The following is a 24,276-nucleotide window of genomic DNA, read 5'->3' on the forward strand; positions in this document are numbered from 1 at the left end:
ATTACCTGCTTTGTATGTTCTGCATCATCAAAATCTTCTGGAAACTTAGGAGAAGTAGGCTAAAAGGATAATTATATTCGAATTAGCAAATAAACACAGCAAACACTTGGCAAACTACCATAATTAAAACATTTGTTCACCAGAAGTGAAAAAAAAAATAACGCTAGCACAGAAATGACAAGCTAGTAAGAAAAGGATAAGCTGAGAACCATCTTGAAATCTGATAAATATTCTGTCTTTACATTTTTAAATTTCTTATTCACATAAAAATTACTTAGAATAACACAGGAACATTATTAAAAATGTAGATCACTGAATATCTTAGAACCTCCAAGTCATTTAAAATGACCAGTCTGCATTGTTTCCATTACCAGAGGGGTACAATATTTTTATTTTTTAAAATCACGAGACACTAAGAGGTAATCATTCACAGTGGAAGTACCTATAATATACTCAACTTTTCTGGCTAATAATACTACATTGATATCATTAAAATAAAAATGCAGATATATTTAAAATGAAGGAACAATGTGCTGCTGAAACAAGAGGAAAGCACTACATCCTAATTATTAAGGACCCCAACTTTGCACAAAATACCCTCAGTTAAAGCAGTAACAATATGACAACTTTATTTACTCCAGGAGGGTATAGATAGAGCTTTAAAAACTGCAGTAAAGTAGCCCAGGTTTTGTAAACAGTTATCTCTTAGGTGAAAAACAGGAAGATGGTTCTAAGTGCAATGTGCTTTTTCACTCATACGGTACTATTTAATATAAAGCAACAGACCTCCTGCCTCTGCTTTATTCTTCATGGAAATAGACACTCTCAATTGGCTCTATACGTCACAAAGCGGCTACGTTACATTTTGATCCCCCTTGATCATCATGCCTTTCTGGACAGAAGCCAACCCAGCCAAATCCCGTCCTCTGTCAGATCCTCACCCTATTTTCTCATGTGTACCCAGAGCACTTATTGATGGCATCCCTTAAGAGAATCCGAGCAAGCAGGAAGATTGAGGCAAAATCATACTATCAGACAGCAGAAGAAAGCAAATGAAAATGTAGTTGGATAAAATGCAACATCTGATCCAAATTGTGGATTCTTTTCACTCCCTCTCTCACTGCTGTCTCTGCATTACCCCAACCTTTTAAAAAAAAAATTATGTTTATGCTCATTAATAATAATCTTGTATTTACAAATTTTTAAGGTCCACAAAGTGCTATCCTCACAGTAACTATCTTAAAGAGCTAGTACAATTATATATTCATTACACAGATGAAGAAGCTAAGACTCAGACAGTTTAAGTACTTTGCCTGAGTTCAGTAAGAATCAGGACCAAGTCTCCTGACCAAGTCTAGAACTCTTTCTTCTGTACTAGGAAGCAATACCCTGTCTGCCTACCTAATTCTCTCCTCCTTCCCACATCCCTTTTTAATAGCTGTGAAAACAATTAAATCTCCACCTAAAAGCTTAATTCCATGTGGATGTGCCTAGTTGCCAGGGTAAGTTTTAGTACTATCTGCATGATTCTTACCACATGAAGTTCCCCTACCATTTCTGTAGATCTACTCTCTTTTTATTTATTAATTTAAAAAAAAATTAATTTTATTTTTTCGTTACATTTTAAGTTCTGAAGTATCTCCCTCCCTTCCTCCCTTCCTCCCTCAAAAGGCTACCATTTGACATATATACATATATGTAAAACCATACTATGCATATTTCTATCCATCGTTCTTCTCTGGAGGTACATAGCATCTTCCTTCATAGGTCCTTTGTGGTTGATTAGAGTATTTAAAATACGCAGAATAACTTAGTTGTTCACAGTTGTTCTTCAAACAATACTGCTGTCACTGTATACAATGTTCTCTTGGTTCTGTTCATTTCACACTCTATTATTTCATGCAAGTTTTCCCATATTTTTCTGAACTCAACCTGCTCATCATTTCTTGCAGCACAGTAGTAGTCCATCACAATCATATACCACAATTTGTTTGGCCATTTCCCAATTGACAGACATCTCCTCAACTTCTACTTCTTTGCCACCACAAAGAGAGCTACTATAAATATTTCAGAATATACAGGTTCTTTTCCTTCTCCCCGATCACCTTGGAAAACATTCCTAATAGTGGTAATTCCGGGTCAAAGGGTATACACAGTTTTAGAACTCTGGGCATAACTTCAGACTGCTCTCCAGTTAGATCTACTCTCAATATGATCTGAGTCAAATACAAAGTGGTGGAAATAGAAATATTTGAGGGAAGTGGCAACATTACTACTGATGCTGCCATAAAAATGAAGAGTTGCAGTGATTGTTCCCTACTTAAGATAGTTCGTTGTAAAGGAGATCTGTTAAGGCTGGCATACCTTAATGATTAAGTCCTTTTATTTATGGCAGGAAAACTTTTTTCATATGTTTAAATAGAAAAAAAGATATGTTGTCTTATACATAAACCTCATGTGTTAACAACCTAGGTTAGTGGGGTTCATTTAGGGGGTGAAATCATTGATACATACTTCTCTGAGTTGACTGAGAATAAAGATCCTTTCTGATGCAGTAACCATGGGATGATAGGACATTTCAAAGAAGATGATACCCAGGCTGAAAAGATCTACTTTCTATGGGAGAAAAAAAAATGGAATTATAAATAATTTACTTGTATTCAGTTTTGACTTGTGATCAAAGTACACTTTCTTAAGAAATTGTAGAATAAGCGTTAAATAGTCAAAAAAAAAAAGAGATTCAAAAAAAGAAGTCATGGCACAGAAATCTATTTGCTCAGACAGTTCACAAAACAAAATGTCCTATGTTTAGCCTGTGAAGCATTTAATCCAGCTCATCTGAACACTTTACTTGTAAAACTAATTCTAACTGGCTTTTGTATATTCACTGTCACAGACTAAAATGGCTGGAGATTTCAAATCTTGGATACTGATAAAGGACAACAGAGCTGCTATAACAGGTGTTGCTTTGGGTAACACCTTAATTTATTAATCACCTGATGCAGGGCACTGAGTGAAAATTTAAAGTCATTCTAAGTGGCCAGAGGGGTGCAAGGTCATTCTAGTATTGGTAGTAGCTCCTTGACCAACACTGCTTTTTGTACTTGTACATCTAATGCCTAGCATAGTGCTTGGTGCATAGTAGGCACTTGATAATGCTTATGGGTTCACTGATTAATGTAATAATAAGAACTTTAAAATAATACAGTGGATCAGGAAAGGCCTCATGATTAGCTCAAAGAAAATAAATGAAAATTCAGTTAGAAAAAGTACTTAGCAAACATTTGATAGAAAAGAATCCAAAAGAGCATTGATATTGACAGGATGAAATTCAGAAAGCAGTCTTACTAAAGGATATATGGATGATAATGTAAACTAATTCACTGTATCCCAGGGTTGTTGAAAATTTTAATCACTTTATTTTTCAACAAAATTAAATAGCAAGGAAGCACACATTCTGCTTTTCAGAAAGCTATTAAGATAAGTCTTATTCTAAGCACTAGCAAAAAGTTCCTCTTATACTGGCTTAGATGATCTCCGAAGTGCGTGCGTGCGTGTGTATGTGTGTGTGTATGTATCTACTGCTACAAGTAAAACCTAGTTTTGAACTATTATTATAAGATTGAGAAAATGATTCTTGATTCAAGCCCTTCATTTAAAATGGTTGAGTTAGCAGTGTAACATTTTTACAAGAAAATGTGCTCAAGTTAAAGAGTTTATAGAAATTTTGAGATTTTTGACAGAAAATTTATAAAATGCCAAGGGGACATCTGAAAACAACTCAATTTAACATGCGTGCACAAGTCAAAATTTAAGTGGACAAGGTTTCTGTCTTCACAAAGTCTTGCATGTTGACAGTACATACAGAATCAATTCACAGCATCTTAACAATAAAAAGCAAACAGGAATTGTCCAAACTAGCAAATTCAAAAACAGAACATTTGAGAATGGCCCCAAAGTGATGTTACCTTTTAAGCTCATAATATTATCTCACTCTTGAAACCCTCTTTGCTTTTCAACAAAAATAAAAGGCTCCCTCTCACATTACCTGGTTATATGAAGATTTAGTGCTTCCTTGGACTTCTGGGCTTACATACAATGCTGTGCCGACCATTCCAGTTAAATTATCTGTGTGATTGGAGACAGAAAAAAAGTTTTACATGATAGGAGTTCTATGGACAAGGAAGAAGAATCTACAAAAAGGGGATTAACTAACAGTGATGAACTGAGTATAATTAATTATTGATAATCCACACTGATGGATTTTTTATGCATGGTACAAAAGATCATCCATATATCCCTTGTATAGTTAATTACTGACATTCATCATACTTGTATTCTAGGATGCCTTCTTACTCAAGCAAAAGGGAGGCAGGTCCAGATAGGCTAATGTTTTCTATCAACTGAATATGTTCTTAGGAGAAAACCCTTTAGACTGGCCAAAATGATCAGGTAGTCTGCCTTCACTGATGTACAAAGCAACACATAAAGAAACTCTACCAATGTAGATCTGTAGCCATTATGCAACTGATAGCCTGGGTGGGCCGCCTGGGTCTCTGAGAGGTAAGATGACTTACCCAGGGCACCACTGTCAGTGTTCGTTAGAGGTAGGCCTTGAACCCAGTTCTTCTGAATCTTGGCCAACACTTTACCCACCAGACCCTCATTGCCATTCAACCACATTAAGCTCCTTTTTCAAATGATGCACTGAAGGGCAATTATCAGAGGATTCAGCAGAGGAAATGGCATTTGATGTAAAAAAAAAAAATCAGTGATGAAAACATGCAGCTTTCCTTGTTTACCTGAAGGGTAAGATTTAACTAGGTGATCAGCTCCCCGATCTTCTTGTTTGGTATCAGCCTAAAACACAAGGAACCCAAGGATTAGGATGTCATAGCATTTGTCACTGATGACTGCCTTCTGCATATTTCATAGCTTGCAGGAATTCCGGGAGGGTCATTGTGACCATGGGTTGGTGTTGCCTTTCTAATTTCTTTGTGTCATTTTCTAGTCCACACTGAAGTGTTCTCAAAACAACATTGTATAAAGTTAATGATATTCTTGAAAAAACAAAACATTCTAATAGAAAATGGCTATCCCCTTTCCTTAAGTGCTCTTCCTACCTTTCTCATTTCCTCTTCTTCTATTGCTCTCTTTCCTACCATCTTCACATAAAAGTTGACCTCCCCTGTTCACTAAGCCTCAGTTTCCTTTCCTTGCTCCTAAATGGGGAGGGAGAGGAAGGGGAATTTTGTCATTTTGTCTTTACTTGGTTGAAACAAAACACAAAGCATGAATCAGCATAAAAATAAGGAAGCAAAACCCACCTTCTGTTGATAGTATAAATAATGCCTTATACATATGTCTTACAATTTTTCAACTACATATAAATGCTATTGTGATGAATAAAATATAATTTCCTTTAGAAGCATTAATGAACTCATATTAGTTTTTTGTCATGTACATTCTTAATCAGATACTAACAGTATAGTTACTATCTATCTCGTGTGTAGAGAAGAGTCTACTAATTTTTTTTTTCATGTTCAAGGGGGACAGAAGGGAACTCCTAGACTAGATGTTCTTGATCCTTCCAACTTTAAAATCTTCCATTTCCTATAACTGAATTATTTTGTAAATGTGGCTATTGATATATTCAGTTTGCTTAAAACAGAGTACACTTGCATAAATTCATGGATGAAAGTTCTAGCATTTCATATTGAAACTCTGCGCTCTTTACTGCTCATTACCTATGTACATTACTAATGTACATGGTGGCAGCTAGGAGATCCAGAACTAAAATTCCTGAGGGAGCCAGAAATATATGCCAAAGAAGCCAGTAGCAGACATAACTTATTGTAGTGTTCCAGTGTTGGTGGTGGAGCCCACTGCTCTGTGCCCTGGCCATCTAGCCTGTGCTCCTGCTCTAGACCAGCCCCATGCCCTGAAGATAAAAAGAATTGATTAGATCTAGGTTCAAGTGTCTCTGGCTGGTGGCTCAGCTCTAATTGTCTTGAAGTTTTTTCTCACTAAAAACCTCAGACCAAAATATTAAACTAAGAGAAATTAAAATACTTTGCATTTATGATTGAAATAGATACAAAAAGATCATTTACTTTTAACTAAAATGCATTTACCAATAAATGTAAATAATTACTAACTCATGATTAGAATGCAGAAAACAAATGTAAACTGAAGACTGCAGTCCTGAGCCAGGAGAATCACATTAACTTAACCTTGTTTTAAAAGCATCTTTCATTGTGATTAAATCCTAAAGCTTCAGCAATGAGATTTGGTCTCTTTTTAATTATGGTCTCCACTTAATTAAAATACTCACAGCAAAGGCTGGGTGGTCTGTGGCCAAGCCAAAATCACCAATTTTTACGTGATCGTCAGAATCCAAAAAAATGTTGACAGGCTTCAAATCTCTGTGAATCATTCCCTATTAAAAGAAAGATAAGAATGATACCCTGACTTATAGATGATTATCACAAGAAGGGCTAATTTAATTTGAGAGAAAGAACCAGGAGTTGCTCTTCATTTATTCCCTCATTTATGGAGTAAAGGTTTATCGAGTATCTATTATGCAGGAAGTAGGTGGGGAAGGGAACATAGGAGGAATACGAAGTTTAAGCAATTCACTATCCTTGTCCTCAGGGAACTTACCATCTACTAGGAGGAGATAACAAGAACATAGCATCATACACAATATGCCATGATAAGTGGCATTACTTTATTTTTGGCCTGTGGTTTTCTAATTGCTTTCCCTACTCTGATTTACCCTGAATAGCTATCAGATTACTCTTCCTAAAACACTTTTCTATTAACTTTTGGTTTAAGTACAAATTCCTCATCTTGCAAAAGGCCCGCCATTTCAAGCACTATCTTTCCTAACCTCATATAACACATCCTGCCCCAGTGAGGTCTCCTCGCCGTCCTTTTTGTACACTATGCTCATTCTCTGTGCCTCTATTCATGCTGTTCTTCCTTAATGAAAAGGGCACTTCCTTTCTTTTCTCTAGATTTCCAAATCTTTCTACTTTGTCAAAGTCTACCTCAAGTTCTACCTGGCTCCAAAGAACATTTCCCAAATAACTCCAACTAACACTGGACTTTCCTTCTGGATTGGCAGATTATACTCACTGTTGCCACAAGTGTTTAATGTACAAAAGTCCTGTTTCTTCCCTCTCCTTCACCTAAAAGAATAAGCTACCTGATGGCAAGGATCTTGTAATATTCTTCATTTTCTATCCCACACTCTCAGGTACAGTAGATATACAGTAAAAACTCAATATTTGTTCAACTGAATTGAAAGGGAGAAATTGCACAGGAGCATGATTTTAGGATCACTAGTCATTACTTCATAGTAATATAGTTAAGAATCTCAGTGGAAATACTTAAAAAAAAAATCCAAACCCTACAGATTATGTATTTATGAAATCATTTATGAAGCAGCCAGGTATGTGTGCCAAATGTAGCCTAATAATATTGTATTTAAACATGGCAAAATAAAAAATTCTAAGAATGATGAGAAATTAAGCAGAAGAAAAAGCCTAATATGTCTACCTTCTCTCTGCTTCCTTCATGAAGTTGTCTCAGTTGTTTGTTACATGACGGTAAAGTTATTTTCCCCATGCTTAGCCCAGCAAAATGTTGTGGCAAAGATGATCACTTCAATGCTGGGAGACAACTAAGTTCCAGGACTTTATTTGTTCTAAACAGATGGGTTTTTAAATGCAGGCAGTTCATTTTGAAGCTAGGTTCATGTTTTTATCAATTATAGTAGACTCAAAATTTCTGGCTTTTAAAATGACAAACTCTCAATGAGAAATAAGAGTTGAAAATAGACTGCTCCCATCTTTGTCCTTCTTTTGTCCATCCAAAAGGTGATATAATTAGTTCTTAAATGTATTTCCAGGGAAGGCCATCACCAGTTCAATGAGAATACAATAATTTAGAAGAAACACTTCATTTTCACATCTCTCCCAACTTTTTATTCCCTTTTAAAATAAATCCTTCACTGGGTCACCTTTTTATACCACATATATCCCAACACGCAGTCTAGTCTTCAAAATTCTTTTGGTACTTCTTATCAACCTTTGTACCCCATCCTGTCCTCATTAAGAAACAAAAAATCTGCCAGATGGAAGCATACTTTTTGCTCTCCTTTTCTTTTGTTGTTTTCTCTTGTTTCTTCTTTCTTGCGGTTCCTTCTGTTGGTTCTAATATTTCTTTGGAACATGACTAATGTGAAAATATGCTTACTATGAATGTATAAGTAGAGCCTCTATCAGACTACATGCTGTCTTGGGGAGGGGAGAGGAAAAGGAGGAGCAGAAAATTTAAAACTCAAAATCTTACGGAAGCGAATGTTGAAAACTAAAAATAAATATATTTATTATAAAAAAAAACACAAATCTGCCAATCTCATCAACGAATAGCAGGAAATATTAAAACATTTCCTTGTATTTTCTTCTTACATGTACTTTTTCTTCTCATAACTGATGCAACTTTATTAGCCCACATATTTTTGTACATGTCACATATATTATACAATCATGTGAGTAATCTAATTTTGAGACATGAAATAGGATAAGTCAGTGCAGTAAAGTTCACTAACCTTTTCATGGATATATGCTAAACCATCCAGAATTTCTCTGAAGAGTCTCCACAGTCTGATAGAGTCTTGATACAATCCCTGGTCAATGGTGTCCCTTAAAGTACTCTTTTCACAGTATTCCATCTTTGGATAAGGATAAACCCATGAGAAGTTCAACATTCACCTACTGACTTAAAATGCTACTTATTGTTGTGCTCTAATTTTACACATTTATCACTGATTTGAAGCAGCTGTTACTACATAGTAAGGCAGACCAAGTACTATTTAGGGCATGTATTACCACCCCCACCCTCCACCCCCTTTAAAAAGGTCCTCAACATAAGTGAAAATGGCAAGAACTAGGAGTTGTAAGTTTTATCTAGTTGTTGTGAAAGATGTTTTCAACCAATTTATTAGAACTAATATAATGATGCCATCACATTTTCCATAATTTATGCATTAAATGAATCAAGAATGATTTTCTATACCAAATTCTAACATTTAAAAACATTAATGAGCCTTACTTTGCTCAGAATCACATTTACTGGTCTCTAACCAGACACCAAAATTATATTAAAGTAGAAAAACAGGGCATAATAGCATTGACTTTTATAGTCAGCATGGTACAGAGACTATTTATGCAATGACTAACATTCTACAAATGAGACTTTCACTGAATAAAGAAAAAAATTTATGAGGTGCTTTAACGCCTTTAAGCTATGATTTAGGTAATCTAGTATTGACACCCATCACAGAAGCTATTCCTTTCTAAGGAACTAAGGGTCAGCTAAAATGAGAGTATAATAATTTAGCAAGAATTCAACTTACTCTCACAAAAGCAGTAACACATGCAACGTATTTATGTTGATTGAGCTGGCCTTTTCAATAAAGTATTATGATAATCTCATTATCAGGTTTTTTTCTTTATCTCTTATATGTTGCTATCCCACAGATCTTCTGTCTAAAAAAAGATTCATGCCAACCAAGATTCCCTTCTATACTGTGAAGAATATGTGCGGTTTCTTTTTACACTTGTGACTGGTTCTAGCCACTGTTTGACAAGCATATCGTGATTTGGAGCTGACAAGACTCTCCTCTTTGTGGCGAACCTGAAACTTAGGCTCATTCTTTATATTTTCACACCAGGCTGGTCTGTCTGTGGCTGCTATTTCTCAGTAAAGCTATACTGTTTAAAGTTCTGCTTTATCACACCTTCTGCCCTCCTGCCTCCTCACATTCTTGAAAATATTTCACTTCAATTTGTTTTATGATGGTTGCAAATGGCCATGAGTGTGGCACAAAAGGATCATGTCAATGCTGGCAGAACAAATGCATTCATTTATTTAATTGGTGATCCCATCTTATAATTTAATAAAGAGTGATGCCCATGATGCTACATTGGTACTGGAAATGTTAAAAGAGCCTGAGGAAAGCTGACAGGGTGTTGACCATGGGAAATTTGTAGAACTGCATAGCATGCGAAGGCATGGAGGGGTTGCAATTTGCACTGGTAGAGAGCACACTCAGAACAATGAGATTATGTAAAATGCTCCTAGAAATCTTTGGCCAAAACTCTGTACATATGCCATTATGTCTCATTCTTAAATCCTCTTTTTCTAGTCCTTTCAAAATAAATGCCCAATCTACTAATGGATACTGCTGTACTATCCAAGAGTACCCTGCATGATCACCTGGATGTATAGGTAATGAACTGCCTGGGTCATTAGGGATTGTTCAGTTCCCTGGTGATTACTTTTTTCATTGCATTCTTCATCCTGCTTCATGAAGAAAAAACCAAAACATAATCAATTAATTGACACTAAACCAGAATATCACTGCCAAGTATTTATGAAGTTCCCCTCCTTACTTACCAGACACACCTGTATATGCAGTAAAACAGTGCTACCCTCAAGAAGCTTACATTCTATTGGTGTATGGAAAGGAGAAAGAGAGTGAGGGAAGACAACATGTATACATAAAGGTAACTATGAAATACATATAAATATAAGATAGTTTGTATTAAGATAGTTTGGAATGTATTCCAGGTATGTGAATAGGAGACAGAGTGTCATGTACGGAAGAAGAATAATAAGGCCAGTTGGGTTGGACTATAGAGTGTGTAAGGGGAGTAAAGGGTAAAAAGAAGGTAGGTTGGGTTCAGGTTTCAAAGGGTTTTAAATACCAAATAGAGGAGGTTATTTACATTTGATCCTAGAGGTAACAGAGAGTTGCTAAGACACTTATCACCACCAAAATATCTTCTCACAACCAAAGAGTAAAGTAGATACAGAATAAAATTTTAATGCTTCAGTTAAAAAAAAATTCTTATAAAGTACCAGGGTGTTAATTTTAAAATAAAATATGTATAGATCTCTCTAGATCTAATATAGTAAAATATGAATGTGAACAGATTTTTAAGCAGTTAGTATAACCTGCACTATTCTTTAGATCGAGCAGTTCAGCTGACATATTAGTGATTATGCTGTACCATATTATAGTACTGTTTTTCCATCTGGCTGTTTAGTTTGACCTAAAAAGCAAATTAGATATGTTCCTTTTATTGCCATCAAAATTTTTTCATGACTAATACCTTAAAAGTATGATAAAAAAAATTCCTTCCTTCTACAGTGGCCTTGTTTTTTGTTTTTGTATTTTTTTTAAAGTGAGGAGAAATTACCAATTGCTAAAAACTAACTACTCTTATGGTCCTTTCTGATTTACATTAGGATCTTGGGAAGGATCTAACTTATTTTGTTTGAGTTTAATTTTTCAAATATAAAAGACCAAATCTAGAAACAATGGTTGATCCAATCCAATTCAACAAACACTTATTAAGTGTCTACTGTATACAAGACACTGTGTTAGGTGATGGTGATACAGGACAAATCAGCTTCACGTGAATTATCTTATTTATGGATTGACAGGACACTAAATTATCACAGGAGCTTCTTTTTGCCACGTGGCACAATTTTAAGGTGGCTCCCCTACTCATCAGCTGCAGGATATTCAGGTAATGAAAAATTTTAATATGATCTTAGCAAAACAGAATATAAATGTGTTATCTAAACAGAAACATATCCATGCAGGCTACATATTGACTTAGAATACTACAAATTAGTATTATCTATGTTATAATATATTTTTATTTATTTTGTCATATATTTCTGAATTACAATTTTATCTGGGTAGAGGAGGTGGTACTCAGAAGTTTTAAGTTTGATAGTTCTGGTCTAAATCATCATTTCACAGAGCAAGAACATTTTAGAGATTGAAGGGCCCTCAAAGGCCATCTAAGTTGATGCACCCCTGAAAATCACCTGCTTCACAACATATTTAAAAAGTAGTTATTCAGTCTTTCCTTGAGACTGCCACTGAAGGAGAGCCCACCAACTCTTTAAGGATGAGGACAGAGACCTGACCTGGGATTTCACCGGTATGAGGAATCTAAGATGAGCACACTTCCTCTACCAAGGCAGACTGACATTCTCCTCTGCAACTGAGAGTCTCAGAGGGTTGCTGAGAGCACTGAGAGGTTCAGGGATTTGCCCAGGATCACAGAATCAGCATGTGTCAGAGATGGGGCCTGAATCCCGGTCTTACAAGCTTGAGGCTAACTCTTTAGCCATATTGCCACACTGGAATTTAGAGTATTCTAAAATAAGATGTAGATAATTTCTGCATTCTATTTGGATCATTTATAGCAATATTCTTTTCTTAGTACAGATAGCCAAGTTTATAAATATGACAGGTTTAGTTGGGATAGTTCTACAGGATGGGGAAATACTAAAAACATGTATATTTCTACTTCTTTCAAATCAACTCAAACTACTTAATAAATCTATATATAAACATTTGTTATCTACATCCAGTATGACTCCATGGGTTGTTTTCACTCCGAGTAATAAAGTTATCATATCTAACCAAGATCTGAACATTGTTTATCTCCAAAATCCGGTACAGAGGATGTAACACCACTCTGATGGATGCCTAAATAAACTGATAACCATTTATGAGGATAAGCAATAGGATCAGAGAGGAATTCATTTGGGTTACAGGTCTCAGGGATAGTCTATGAAAAATGAATCAGGATTGGCTGGGGCAGGGAAAGACCAAGCAAAATGTGAGAAGCAGGCGCTGCCCATGTATACTGTGGCTCTTCTTATTCTAGCTCTACTGCTTACATCGTTTTCCCACATCCAATGTACCACAAAGTAATTATTTTAATTTTGGTCAGCAAATCATCAAAAAACTATGCAATGTCCTAGTTAATTTCTCTACCCTGAAAAATGTAAATTTGTTATATGGATAAATTCAGGCTTAAAACATTAAAAACTGACATTTATAAGGGGCTCTAAGGTTTGCAAACACTTTACCTTCTCTACTCATTTAATCCTTACAGAAACACTGTTAAGTAGGCACAATAGATATTACTATCTCCACTTGACAGAAAAGGAAATGGTGGCTTAGAGAGGCTAAGTGACTTGCCCTGGGTCACAGTATCAGAGAGTGAGATTTGTGCCCAGTTTTCATCTGCTTCCATGTCCAGTGTTCTTTTTATTCTATTACTCTCTATTAATAACCTTAGGTATTTAGTATTAATGCCATGGGTCATCAAAGAATGCTTTGCTTAGAAAGGTTCCTTATCTCACAAAGATGTCCTTTAGTCACTCAACTTAGTACTCTTCAGATGTATCAAGGTGGCTTATAAATCAAAAGTATCACTGTGGAGAAACATTTTTGAGAAGGAGATTTCTCCTGCTTTTAAGAGTAAGGAATGTGGGGGCAGCTAGGTGGTGCAGTGGATAGAGCACCGGCCCTGAAGTCAGGAGGACCTGAGTTCAAATCTGGCCTCAGACCAAACACTTGACACTTACTAGCTGTGTGACCTTGGGCAAGTCACTTAACCCCAATTGCCTTACCCAAAAAACAAAACAAAACAGTAAGGTATGTGGAATTGAAGGGTGAATTGAGTGTTTACAACCGGAACCAAGTTATATGCTTTTAAACTCTCTTTTATCATATTGTAGCTAGTCAATCAAGTTATGCAATTAAATATTTATTTACCTGACTGAGCCTCTTACTGTTTTCATCTTCATTGTCAAAAATGATATCACTTTCAGAATCTGTGGCTGGTCTTTAAAAAAGAAAAAAAAAGTAAAAAGAAAGGAAAATGCAGTCTCTTTAAATTTCCCAAAATCAATGAATCTGGACAATTCTCAAAAAAGAAAGGTGTTCGGTATGTAGTGAAACTTATCCATAAATAGCACTCAGAGATATAAATTCACCTAGGTAGTGCCTTAAGCTAATTCTTAGTTCCCTCATGAAAATCACTTCATTCAGAAATTATTTAAATTATTTTTTATAGGCCAATCCCTTAGTAAGGGCTACAACAAAACTTAATTAAGATATGAAGAATTAAAAGCAGATTAAGCTTATTAAATTGTCAAATTACACTTTCTGATCTATGGGCTTTGGTTTACAATTACATTCATTAGTGTACTAACTAATTTCGGAATCTTCAATAAATCCTACCCCAGGACTAAAATTATCTAGCTGGTATACTACAAAGTGTATTTTACATAATGTACTAGATGAACAAGTATGAATGCCCAACAGAATAATCTGGAATTCATTTCCCCTTTCCTTATTTTTTCCCATACTTTTTTTTTTTGAGACTAGGTTTCTCTATCTTGCCTGAGCTAGAAATCCCTCATGAGGTCTGATCCAATGCTGATGATTCATCAGCCTTAACCTCTGCCAGGAGCAGGGATTACAGGTGTGCATCACCACATCCAGCTTTCCCATACAATCTGCTATTGCCTCAAGTGTGCAAATTCTTCAAGTACAATGAAAAGTCTTAAAGCTTTAATTGGATATGGTTTAAAACTAAGGGTCTGCTTGACAAGTTTTATGTATGTTCTAATTAAAAACTAAATCATGTTTTCAATAGCCTTGCATTGTGAAACAGATAAATGCATGTGCCAAATCTTTTAAAAATACTATGAACAGGCTTGGTTGGCTAAGGGATTTCCTTTCAAAGATCTTTGGTTTCCCAAATTAAATAACATTTACTGAATCAACTTACAAGAATGATTGTGAGAATACTCCATCCAGATCGTCATCATCTTCATCATCATCACTTGACTCCTGGTTGGCTCCAGTGAACTTGGAACTGGAGGATGTGCTCCACTCCACTGAGCTGGTCAGAATTGGAGGAGGAGCATTGGTTTCCACATCATCTGTCAACTCAAGCCCATTTTTCCCATTCTGTTGCCCCTTTTTGGGGGCTGGACTTTCTTCACTTGCATCTGATGATGGGCAGCCAGGGGAGGGCATCTCATGTTTTTCTATCCAGGCATTGTAGTACCTCACAATATTCTCATGATTCAGCCGAGAAAGCAAGGTCACTTCCCCTTTAATTCGTCTAAATTGCTTGCTGGCAGGATTGATAGAGATCCGCTTCACAGCATAGCAACAGCCATCGAGCTTATTTTGTACCTATTAAAATAAGAGCACCACAAGATGGCTATCCATTTTGTATGTGATGTTTGCCACATTATATGGTTACTTTAATATAATACCACTTGAGTGGATCCAAAACCCTATACTACAATTCCAACTGGAAATCAATCTATGCTTAAAGGTTACATATGTAAAACTTTAGATGAAAGTAAAATATCTTAAATCACACTAAAATGGTCCTTGCCCTCATGGATCTTACTAACAAGGAGAAAAGATATAACCATAGATTGTTATATTACATGATAAGTGCATTAGAAAAGTATAGAACAGTGCTATATGAAGGCCAAAGAGAAAGGTCATGACTAATGGGACAATTAATTATCTGATCACTGATTTAGAACTGGAAGGTCCCCTAGTCTAATTCCTTCTTTTTATAGATGAGAAAACTGATTCAAGAGAGGTTATAACTTGCTCAAGGACACATAGGTAATAAATAGCAGAGCCAGGATTGGAACTCAGGTCCTCTACTACAAATCTAGCACTCTCTCTACTCTATCCTGCTTCCTCTCTCACTGAGAAAGGCTTCATGGATGGGGTGGCATTTGGGTTGGAATTTAAAGGACGAGTGTGAATTCAATAGATGAGAAAGGTGTGAAGACATTACAAGCACAAGAAATGATATAAATAAAAAAAAAAACAGTAAGCAGGTGGGAAATCTACTGCCTGAAACCCACAGAAAGTAAAATAAATTCTTTGTTTGGAGTATACAGGTTACATTATCTAAGAGTTAATTCTTAAGTTATTTGCTTACCATTTCTGAAAAACTTCTGATATTTTCCTCCCTAATTTCAGATTGAGGGTAGGTTCATTTTGTTAGCTAAGACAACCAGAGGCAGTTCAAGAATGACATTTTAACAAATGCTTTCTAATTGTTCCTTTTCAGTGCCAACCATACTTTCTAATTTTGTAAAGAAACCATTTATGAAGTAAATTTTATTCCCTTGTACTCCTAAAGTTTTTTACTTCCTACTAGTGTGACATTTGGGAGAACTGATTTCATTTTTCCCTGAAGGCTTATTATGCTTAGCTAAAGTCTAAAGTTAGTAAAACCTAACTTGATATTTTATGAGGCTTCTTTCAAAGTCTGTTGTTTTATGAGGCTTCTTTCAAAATACACTGTTCCTGCTATTGTTCCCTCCACTTGATAGATAGAAAATCGATGGATAGTAAAGTGTCATAATTGAGAGCTCAACTAAGATAATACATGCACCTAAAAGAATCACAGAGAGAAGTTTCTATATCTTATACTGCAAGAGTCCATGTCCTAGGCAGTTTCAATGGAAAAATAAGTTAACTTCCATTAATGGTAAAATGCCAAGGGCCTTCCATTGTAGTATCTGTACCATCTCAATAACATGCCCTGTTGTGGACCAGTTATTGATACTATCTTTTTTATAAAGAACACACACATGTACAGATAAATCAAATTTATTTATAGGATACATATTTTCACCTCCTAATAAGTTTAAACAAATTGTTTCTTAATTATATAAACATGGTTTAGACGATTTCCTAAGGTTAGAATATTCTAGAAAATGATGAAAGAAAGCATCCAAATAAATGGGAATGAAGAACAAAAAGGAAGATCCAAGAACAACCACATCTTAATACTACATTACTTACTTCCATCTCAGTAAGAGATGGAAAATATAAGTCATCAAAATCATCTCTGGTCATTCCACAGTTGGGTTCCATTTTTGTTCTAACCTGGGCACCCTTTTATTTACAACAAATCCAAAAGCAAACCATTTGGAAAGAAAAACTGAACATTTTCTTTCTGAACCAAAGTACAGTAAAATGCCCCCTGCTTAGAAGTCTTGACTCTACTTGATGGGCTGTTAGAATAATGTGTGTTTCATGTTAATGTTAGTGCATTAAACTCAAGTAGAGCAGTGAAATTCTCCTAATGTGCCCACTGTCATTTCAAGTAAAAGTCCTTAATGCCAAGAAGGTGCAGATGATCACTACTTCAACTAATAGTAACAATTTTCTCACAGAAAAGACAAACCCATAAGAGGTTTTTAGAAGGAAAATAAATACTACTATTAAAATAATGAGGAGGTATTTCAGAGAAGGGAACAGGGAAGAAGAAATCAGAAATGCAAATGAGAAAAACTGTATACCATACCTTGATGACAGCTCCAAAAGCTCCTTTACCAAGTAAATGTAACTCTTCAAACTCATTGAAATATCGGGAAAATTGTCTTTGTGTTTCAGTGAAGAACGATGCACTGGGTAGCTGGTTGCTGGGAATAACAGTTTCAGCATAATCTAGCCCTCCAGAATCTGAGATAAAACAAAAAGATTTAAGGAAGACATTCAAAGTACTGAAAGGCCATAACAACATCTAGCAGCCTAACAAAGCAAATGGCCTAAACACTAGAGTACGCATTCCTAGCTAATAGATTAGGACATACTGGTAAATTTTCAAGTCTTACCTAGGGATTTCCAAGCTCGTTGCTGCCAACAACTTCCTCTCCCCATTGGCCCTCATTTCCCTTCTGTGGTTTGTTGGATTCCTCCTTTCTGTTTTGTTAAGCCATTTACTCCAGTTGTTGTCTTTTTTTTCATCAGTTAACAAAAGGTTTACTAAGACATGGCATAAAAAGGGTATTCAACTAGGATATTCCAGCACTTAGCTGAGAAATGGCCTTCGTGCTCTCCTTATGGAAATATAGCTAACCGACAGGAAAAGGTATAGCAATTTGCAGACTTGGGAAATCCATCAAGTTTGAAGGGCCCTGACTCCAGGTGCGCTGGCTTTCATATGCCCTTACATAACTAGGGAACAACATCAATTTGGTCAGAGATTATCAGAAAGCTGTACTCATTGAGTTACTGCTCAAGCCTTAGCTCTCTTGGCAATAAAGTCCCACTGCAAGCTTTGTCACATGATCAGAGAAATGCTAGCCCAACCCACACTATTAAGGGAAGGACAAACCCTGATAGATAGTGGTCCTATCAATATGTTTCTTGTTTAGTCATAGTCAATGTGCCCATTGTTCTCATGTGCTCTTCATTCTGTATCACGTCATATAATGTATCTTCCCATAGTTTCATTCTGTTCTTAAGTGATTTACTGTTGCCAGGCTCTGCCTATCCTTTCCCTGCTTAGGGCCTTTATTGATAATACTCTACCCCACCCATGTTAAGGCTATGTTAATATTTAAAGTAGTTCTTTATTAAAAAAAAGGATAAGGACTCCTGCCATAGAGAAACCAATTTGCTTAATGATATCAATTTCTTTAACAGATACCATTTTATTGTTGCTGCACATCTCCCTTGAGTTTGAGCACATTTGTGCAATATCTTATACATCTTATATATTAGTACATGCTTTATACACACATGCTCCCAAGGGTGGTGAGGCTGGAAAGCTACTTGGCTCTACCACTGCTTTTGTGGCCCCTAGCTTCTGCTGGAAGCAGGCAGCAACTACCCCAGGACCTGCCTTAGGCCATCCTGCCCACTCTAGGCAAGCACACCAGCCCCTGCTTTACTTCTCCCCACTCTGCATGCCAACTCTTTAAAATAAATCCAGGCTCCCTGTAAAGACTTATTAAAGCTTTTATTGTCTGAATTTTGACTGCTCAGGAATAGCTTTCACACTTATACAATAGTTCTAATAAAGTTTGACCCAAAATTGTGTTTTCACAGAATCAATTAATGGTTTAAGGTATAGTGTGCCTGTCTGTTCCACTTGTAAAGCTTCTACTGATGTCTACTTAGCATGAAGGACTAAAATCAGCTGTTTTCTAATTCCATGGAAGATAGCACAATATGAAACTGCCCTAAATTGTATGAAGGAACTTGTTTAGATAGTGAGACTGAAGAATATCTACTAATAGAAATCTTTCACAGACTCACAGAATTTCAGAGTTGGAAGGGACCTTAAAGAACCTTTTGCCAAACTAATCCTTAAAAAGAACTACCTACACAGTTTTGACCATGGCACTCTCCTGATCAAAATTCTTCAGTGGATCACTACAATGTTTAGCATGAAATACAACTTCTCAGTCTGGCATTTGAAGCCCTCTACAGGAGTCCTCGAAGGACTTATTTCATATTAGTTCCCCTTAATGGAATTAGCATTCCAGTCAAACTGGCCAACTAGCTGTCCCCCAAAGTGAATGAATATCACATCACCCACCTCTCTGCCTTTGCAAAAGTTGTCCTCCATGTCTGGAATGTTCTTCCTCATCATTTTTGCCTCTTAGAAGCCTAGGTTACTCTCCATGCTCAGCTCTGGGGTCACCCCCTGAACAAAGCCTTTTCTAATCTCCTCGCCCAGCTCCTAGTTGTCAGTGTTCCATTCCTCCTCAACTTATTAAGCATTTTTCTGTACAAATGTTGTTTACTTCAAGAATAATGTCAGCTCCTTGAAAGCAAGGTCAATTTTTCTTTGTAGCCTCAGCACACGAGTGTAGCTTCTTACACATATTGGTGATTAATAAATGTGATCATATGCTTAAAATAGGGATCTGGAAAAAGTTTCTTCAAATTGGAGGATTCTGATCTCCAAATATTTGCCTGCTAAAATGAGGCATCAAAAGAAAAAGACTTACCTTCAGGACTCTCTTCTATCAAAGGCACTTTGAGCTGAGGGGGCTTTATGAATTTGTGTTTCAACAACTGCTGAGGACTCCATCTTTCCTTGTCATCTAAACACACACACCTTAGAAGACAGAGAAAAAGGAATATTTAAATACCAAAAAAGAACAAATAATTAGTCAAGACACATAACTACCATGCAAACCCTGTATCAAAAAATTTTCCTATCACTGCTGAATCAAGTAAACATGCAATCCAATAAACATGTTAAAATGTGATTATTATGTATAAAAGAATGTGTGAGGTTCTGGAGATACAAAGGCAATTAAAAAAATAATCTCTGCCTCAAGGACTTTACATTTAACAAAGCAGCTTAGTATGTCTTTACTCAGGACCTAATGCCATTCTGGGTGTGGTGGGAGGCAAGAACTGCATAACATAGTCTCTGTCCTCACGGGGCTTACAATCTTTGGGGAAGACAAAATTTTGTAATGCTTCTTGGAATGCACCTATCTTTTATAGATTTTATAGATATGTTGCCAATCAAGACCCTGCACAAATTCATAATGTACACAAACAATTCAGTAACCTATATGGTGCAATATGGCTGAAATTGGTAAAGTAATACTTGCCTAACTAGGCCAGGGCTCCCATGAAGGGTCCTTCTTAAATGAGCTACCTTGATGTTCAAGATCTGTGACTTTTTTTTGTGTGGGTACTCCCTTCACCAATACTGATTGGAGCTTGCCTCTTTGACCTATTAATACACTGGTTCTTGGACTACAAGCACAGAATCAATTGCTGGCTTTGTACTCAAAGTCTTTATGAATAGATGGGACCTACTAGAAGCCTGCAATCAGTATAACCTTTAAGAAAAAAGTTAACCACATAATGTTATTGTCTGTATCAAACCAGAATGGACATCAGTTATAGAAAAGGAACTACTAAAGTCTCTACCAATCAATAAGGAGATATGTTCTCTTTGAACATATACAGAACTTTAGATACTTAAGTTCCCAAAATAAAATCTTCATAACAATTGCCATTCTTAGATGAACATTCTTACATAGAGTGAAATAAACAGAACAAAGAAAATTATATACACAATGACTCCAGTAATATAAGTGGAAAAAAAGAGGGTAGAAAGCCTTGAAATTACAATGATTTATCTTAGCCTGAAGAAGACCCAAGGAAAAGTGTCTGCCACTTTGTTGGAGGGATAAGGGGCTATGGGTGTGGGTATTGCATACGCTGTCAAACATAGATGATGTGTTGGTTGGTCTTGCTTATTTTTTTTTTTTTTGGTCACAAGATTAGACTTACGGGAAAGGGGAGGAAGAGGGGAATAGGGAATAACGAGGGAAATTATTGCAGTATAAAAACAAAAGGCAACAACAAAGCAAAACAAAATTGTCATTCTTCAGAGGTAAAAAGAAATCCACAAATCACTTCATTCAGTAACAACAAATATAAAATGTTATTTTTAAAATTTTGTCTTATTTTATTGATTGGTTTTTAAATATCACATCCACTTCCAAATGCAAAGTTTTAGTGCTATTTTGTACTTTGGCAGTCTTTAGGACACCATACATATCTGTCTCCCTTCTATATCTAGTGAGCCATCTTTCCTAACAGAGATTAGAAAAGATGGAAAAAAGCAAAACTAGCCAACACATTGAACGAGTCTGAAAATACATGCAACATTCCACACCAATAGTCTCTTATTACTACAATGAAGGGAGGGAGGTACATTTTCTTACTCTTTTCAGGATCAAGCTTAATCATTAGGGTCACGTGACATTCAATTTTTGTTTTTTCATTCTTCCCAACTACACTGTTGATTGCATATGTTGTTTTTCTGGAGACATTATGTTTATTGTTTTCCTAGTTTTGCTTACAGTGTTTGATAGATAGTAAGCACTTAAAAATGTCTGCTAATTGGTTATTTCATTTTGTATTAGTTCACCTAAGTTTTCTCATGCTTCTCTAAATTCTTCATAGTCTACATGCCTCACTTCTCTATCTCATCCATCTGTGTACAGTGCCATCTATTTGATACTGTTATTTTGTTTCACCCCACCTGGACCAGGATCCTCTGAACCACAGACCTTTCGAAGTTACACCCCCAGTGCCTGTGGAGGTTAATTTACTCATCTTTGGAACTTCTGCCCTAGGATTCAGCCATCCTGATTGGAGACCATGTATACATTAGCCCACTTAGCCCACTGGATGGCCCTACACCAACTTTTGCTTTAAGACCTCCTATGATGAGAGAATCTACTCCACTTCTATATTCTACTTCTGTACTCCTCTAACTGTTAGCAAAGGACAGCTAGATGGCATAGTGTGCTAGGCCTAGGGCCAGGAAAACTCATCTTCCTGAGTTCAAATCTGGCCTCAGATTTGAGGCCACACACTAGCTATGTGACCCTGGGCAAGTCACTGAACCCTGTTTGCTTCAGTTTCCTCACCTGTAAAAGTAGCTGGAGAAGGAAATGACAAACCACTCCAGTATCTTTGCCAAGAAAATCCTAAATGGGGTCATGAAGAATCGTACATGTCTGAAAAATGACTGAACAACAACAAATTGTTCGCAAGTTTTCCTTACACCAAGCCTAAATCTGCCTCTCTCCAAACACTCTTCTTAGTTCTGTCCTCTGGGGCCATGCAGAACAAGTACATTTTCTTTTGAACATGAGAACTTCTCAGCCACATGGAAACCAGAACCATGTTTCTCCCACAGTCTTTTCTTCAGGCTAAGCATCTCCAGTATTTTCAACTGATCCTCATTACAGCATGAGCTCCAGATTTCTAACTTCTGTATAAGCTTTTCTTTGTCAATGTATTTTCCTAAAATGGGGCATTCAGTATTCAAAACATTGCTGAACATTAATACAAATTTCTAAACTTGTTGGTATTCATTTGCAGTTAATTTAAATGACAATGATTTTTAATTTTTTTTTTTTTGCCAAGTCTGTTACTAACCTCATTTATAACAAATATGTAAAGTCAAGCAAAACAAATCAATGCACTGGCTACACCCAAGAATTCAGATTTAATTTTGAACCTTTAGTCCTTCACTTCTCTGGCAAAGGATGGAAGGTACTCTTCCATCTTTTCCACAAGATCAGTATGAGATAAGCAGATACACCCTTGATTCCCTCCCTAGTAGATTGGCTCTACTATCATCCCTACTTTCTCTCTAATCTTCCATCTCACCTTATCAACTGGCTCCTTTCCAGACAGCTAGGAACACACCCAGGTTTCCTCAATCTTAAAAAACAAAACCTCACTTAATCCTAACTATCCTAGTTAGCTATTGTCTGTTATATCTCTTCACTTCCTCAGCTAAACTCCTGAGGAAGTCATCTACACTAGATACTCTCACTTTCTTTCCTCTTTCTTGCTCCTAAAATCCTAAGTTTTCTGGAATCTGACCTCATCATTCAACTGAAATTGCCCTTTTCAAAGTTACTAATGATTTCTTGATTGACAACTATAATGGTATTTTCTCAATCCTCATTCTTTTTTTTTTTAACCTCTCTTTAGTTTTTAATGCTGCTGATCATCATCTTCTACTGGATACTGTCTCCTCTAGATTTTCATTACACTGTTCTCTCTTCTTTCTCTTCCTATTTGACCACCCCTTCTCAGTCTCCCTTGCTATATTTTCATCAATGGTATGACCACTGTAGGTGTCTCCCAAGTCTTTGCATGGGCCGTCTTATCTTCCCCTTCCACACCATTTCTCTCCTTGACTCCCATGGGTTCAATGATCAACTCCATGCAAATGATTCCCAGATCTATACATCCAGTCCTAATCTCTCCCCTGAGCTTCATCCCACATCATTGATTGCCTTCTGTAATCTTGAAATGGATGTCCCATAGAAATCTCAAGCAAAATATATCCAAAACAGAAGATGCATTATCTTTATCCAAAACCTCTCACTTTTCAACTTTCCCATTACTCTTTAGGACACCATTATCCTCCTGGTCATCCAGACACATAACCTTGGTGTCATCCCCAATGTACCTCTCATACTAATCCTACATTTCAAATCTTACTATTTATATTTTTAGAACATCTTTCATATACTTTCCCTTCTTTCTATTCATAAAACTACCATCTTTGTACAGGCCTTTACAACCTCTCACCTAGACTATTCCAATGGCCTTTTGGTTGGTCTTTCTGATTCAAGTTTTTCCTAACTCCATTAAGTTGTCAAAATGATTTTCCTAAACTGTAAGTCTGGCCATGTTAGTCTTCTATTCACTTAACTCCAGTGATTCTCTATAATGTCCAGAATCAAATATAAAATCATCTGTTTGACATTTAAAGCTCTTCACAACATGACCCTTTTCTACCTTTCCAGTCTTTTTATACTTTTACTCCCCTCCATGCACTTTATGGTATAGCAACACTTGGTCTCCTTTCTATTCCTTGTACAAAACAGTCCCTTTCTTAACTCTTGGCCCTTGTACTGGGTGTGCTCCATGTTTAGAATGCTCTTTCTCACCTCTGCCTTTTAGCTTTCTCAGATTTCTTCAAGACTTGGCTAAAATCCCTCCTTCTGCAGGAGGCCTTTCCTAGTTCCTCTCCAAAAAAG

The 24,276-nt window shown here is 36.3% G+C and overlaps 1 protein-coding gene across 2 annotated transcripts in view; it reads right to left on the reverse strand.

The window, feature by feature from the left end:
- Positions 1-24,276, reverse strand: part of EIF2AK4 (eukaryotic translation initiation factor 2 alpha kinase 4) — a 105,634-nt gene that overhangs the window by 33,752 nt on the left and 47,606 nt on the right. For both annotated transcript variants that reach the window (XM_027869863.1, XM_027869864.1), the window contains 11 exons: positions 19,684-19,793; positions 17,247-17,404; positions 14,682-15,094; positions 13,661-13,730; positions 10,288-10,374; positions 8,618-8,740; positions 6,335-6,439; positions 4,803-4,860; positions 4,049-4,128; positions 2,515-2,616; positions 6-59 (listed from right to left, as the gene is read on the reverse strand). In XM_027869863.1, coding sequence (XP_027725664.1) covers positions 6-59; positions 2,515-2,616; positions 4,049-4,128; positions 4,803-4,860; positions 6,335-6,439; positions 8,618-8,740; positions 10,288-10,374; positions 13,661-13,730; positions 14,682-15,094; positions 17,247-17,404; positions 19,684-19,793 — 1,360 coding nt within the window. The remainder of the gene's footprint in view (positions 1-5; positions 60-2,514; positions 2,617-4,048; positions 4,129-4,802; positions 4,861-6,334; positions 6,440-8,617; positions 8,741-10,287; positions 10,375-13,660; positions 13,731-14,681; positions 15,095-17,246; positions 17,405-19,683; positions 19,794-24,276) is intronic.

The sequence above is a fragment of the Vombatus ursinus genome, unplaced genomic scaffold (assembly GCF_900497805.2).
Source record: "Vombatus ursinus unplaced genomic scaffold, bare-nosed wombat genome assembly UNPS02014794.1, whole genome shotgun sequence".
NCBI lineage: Eukaryota > Metazoa > Chordata > Mammalia > Diprotodontia > Vombatidae > Vombatus > Vombatus ursinus.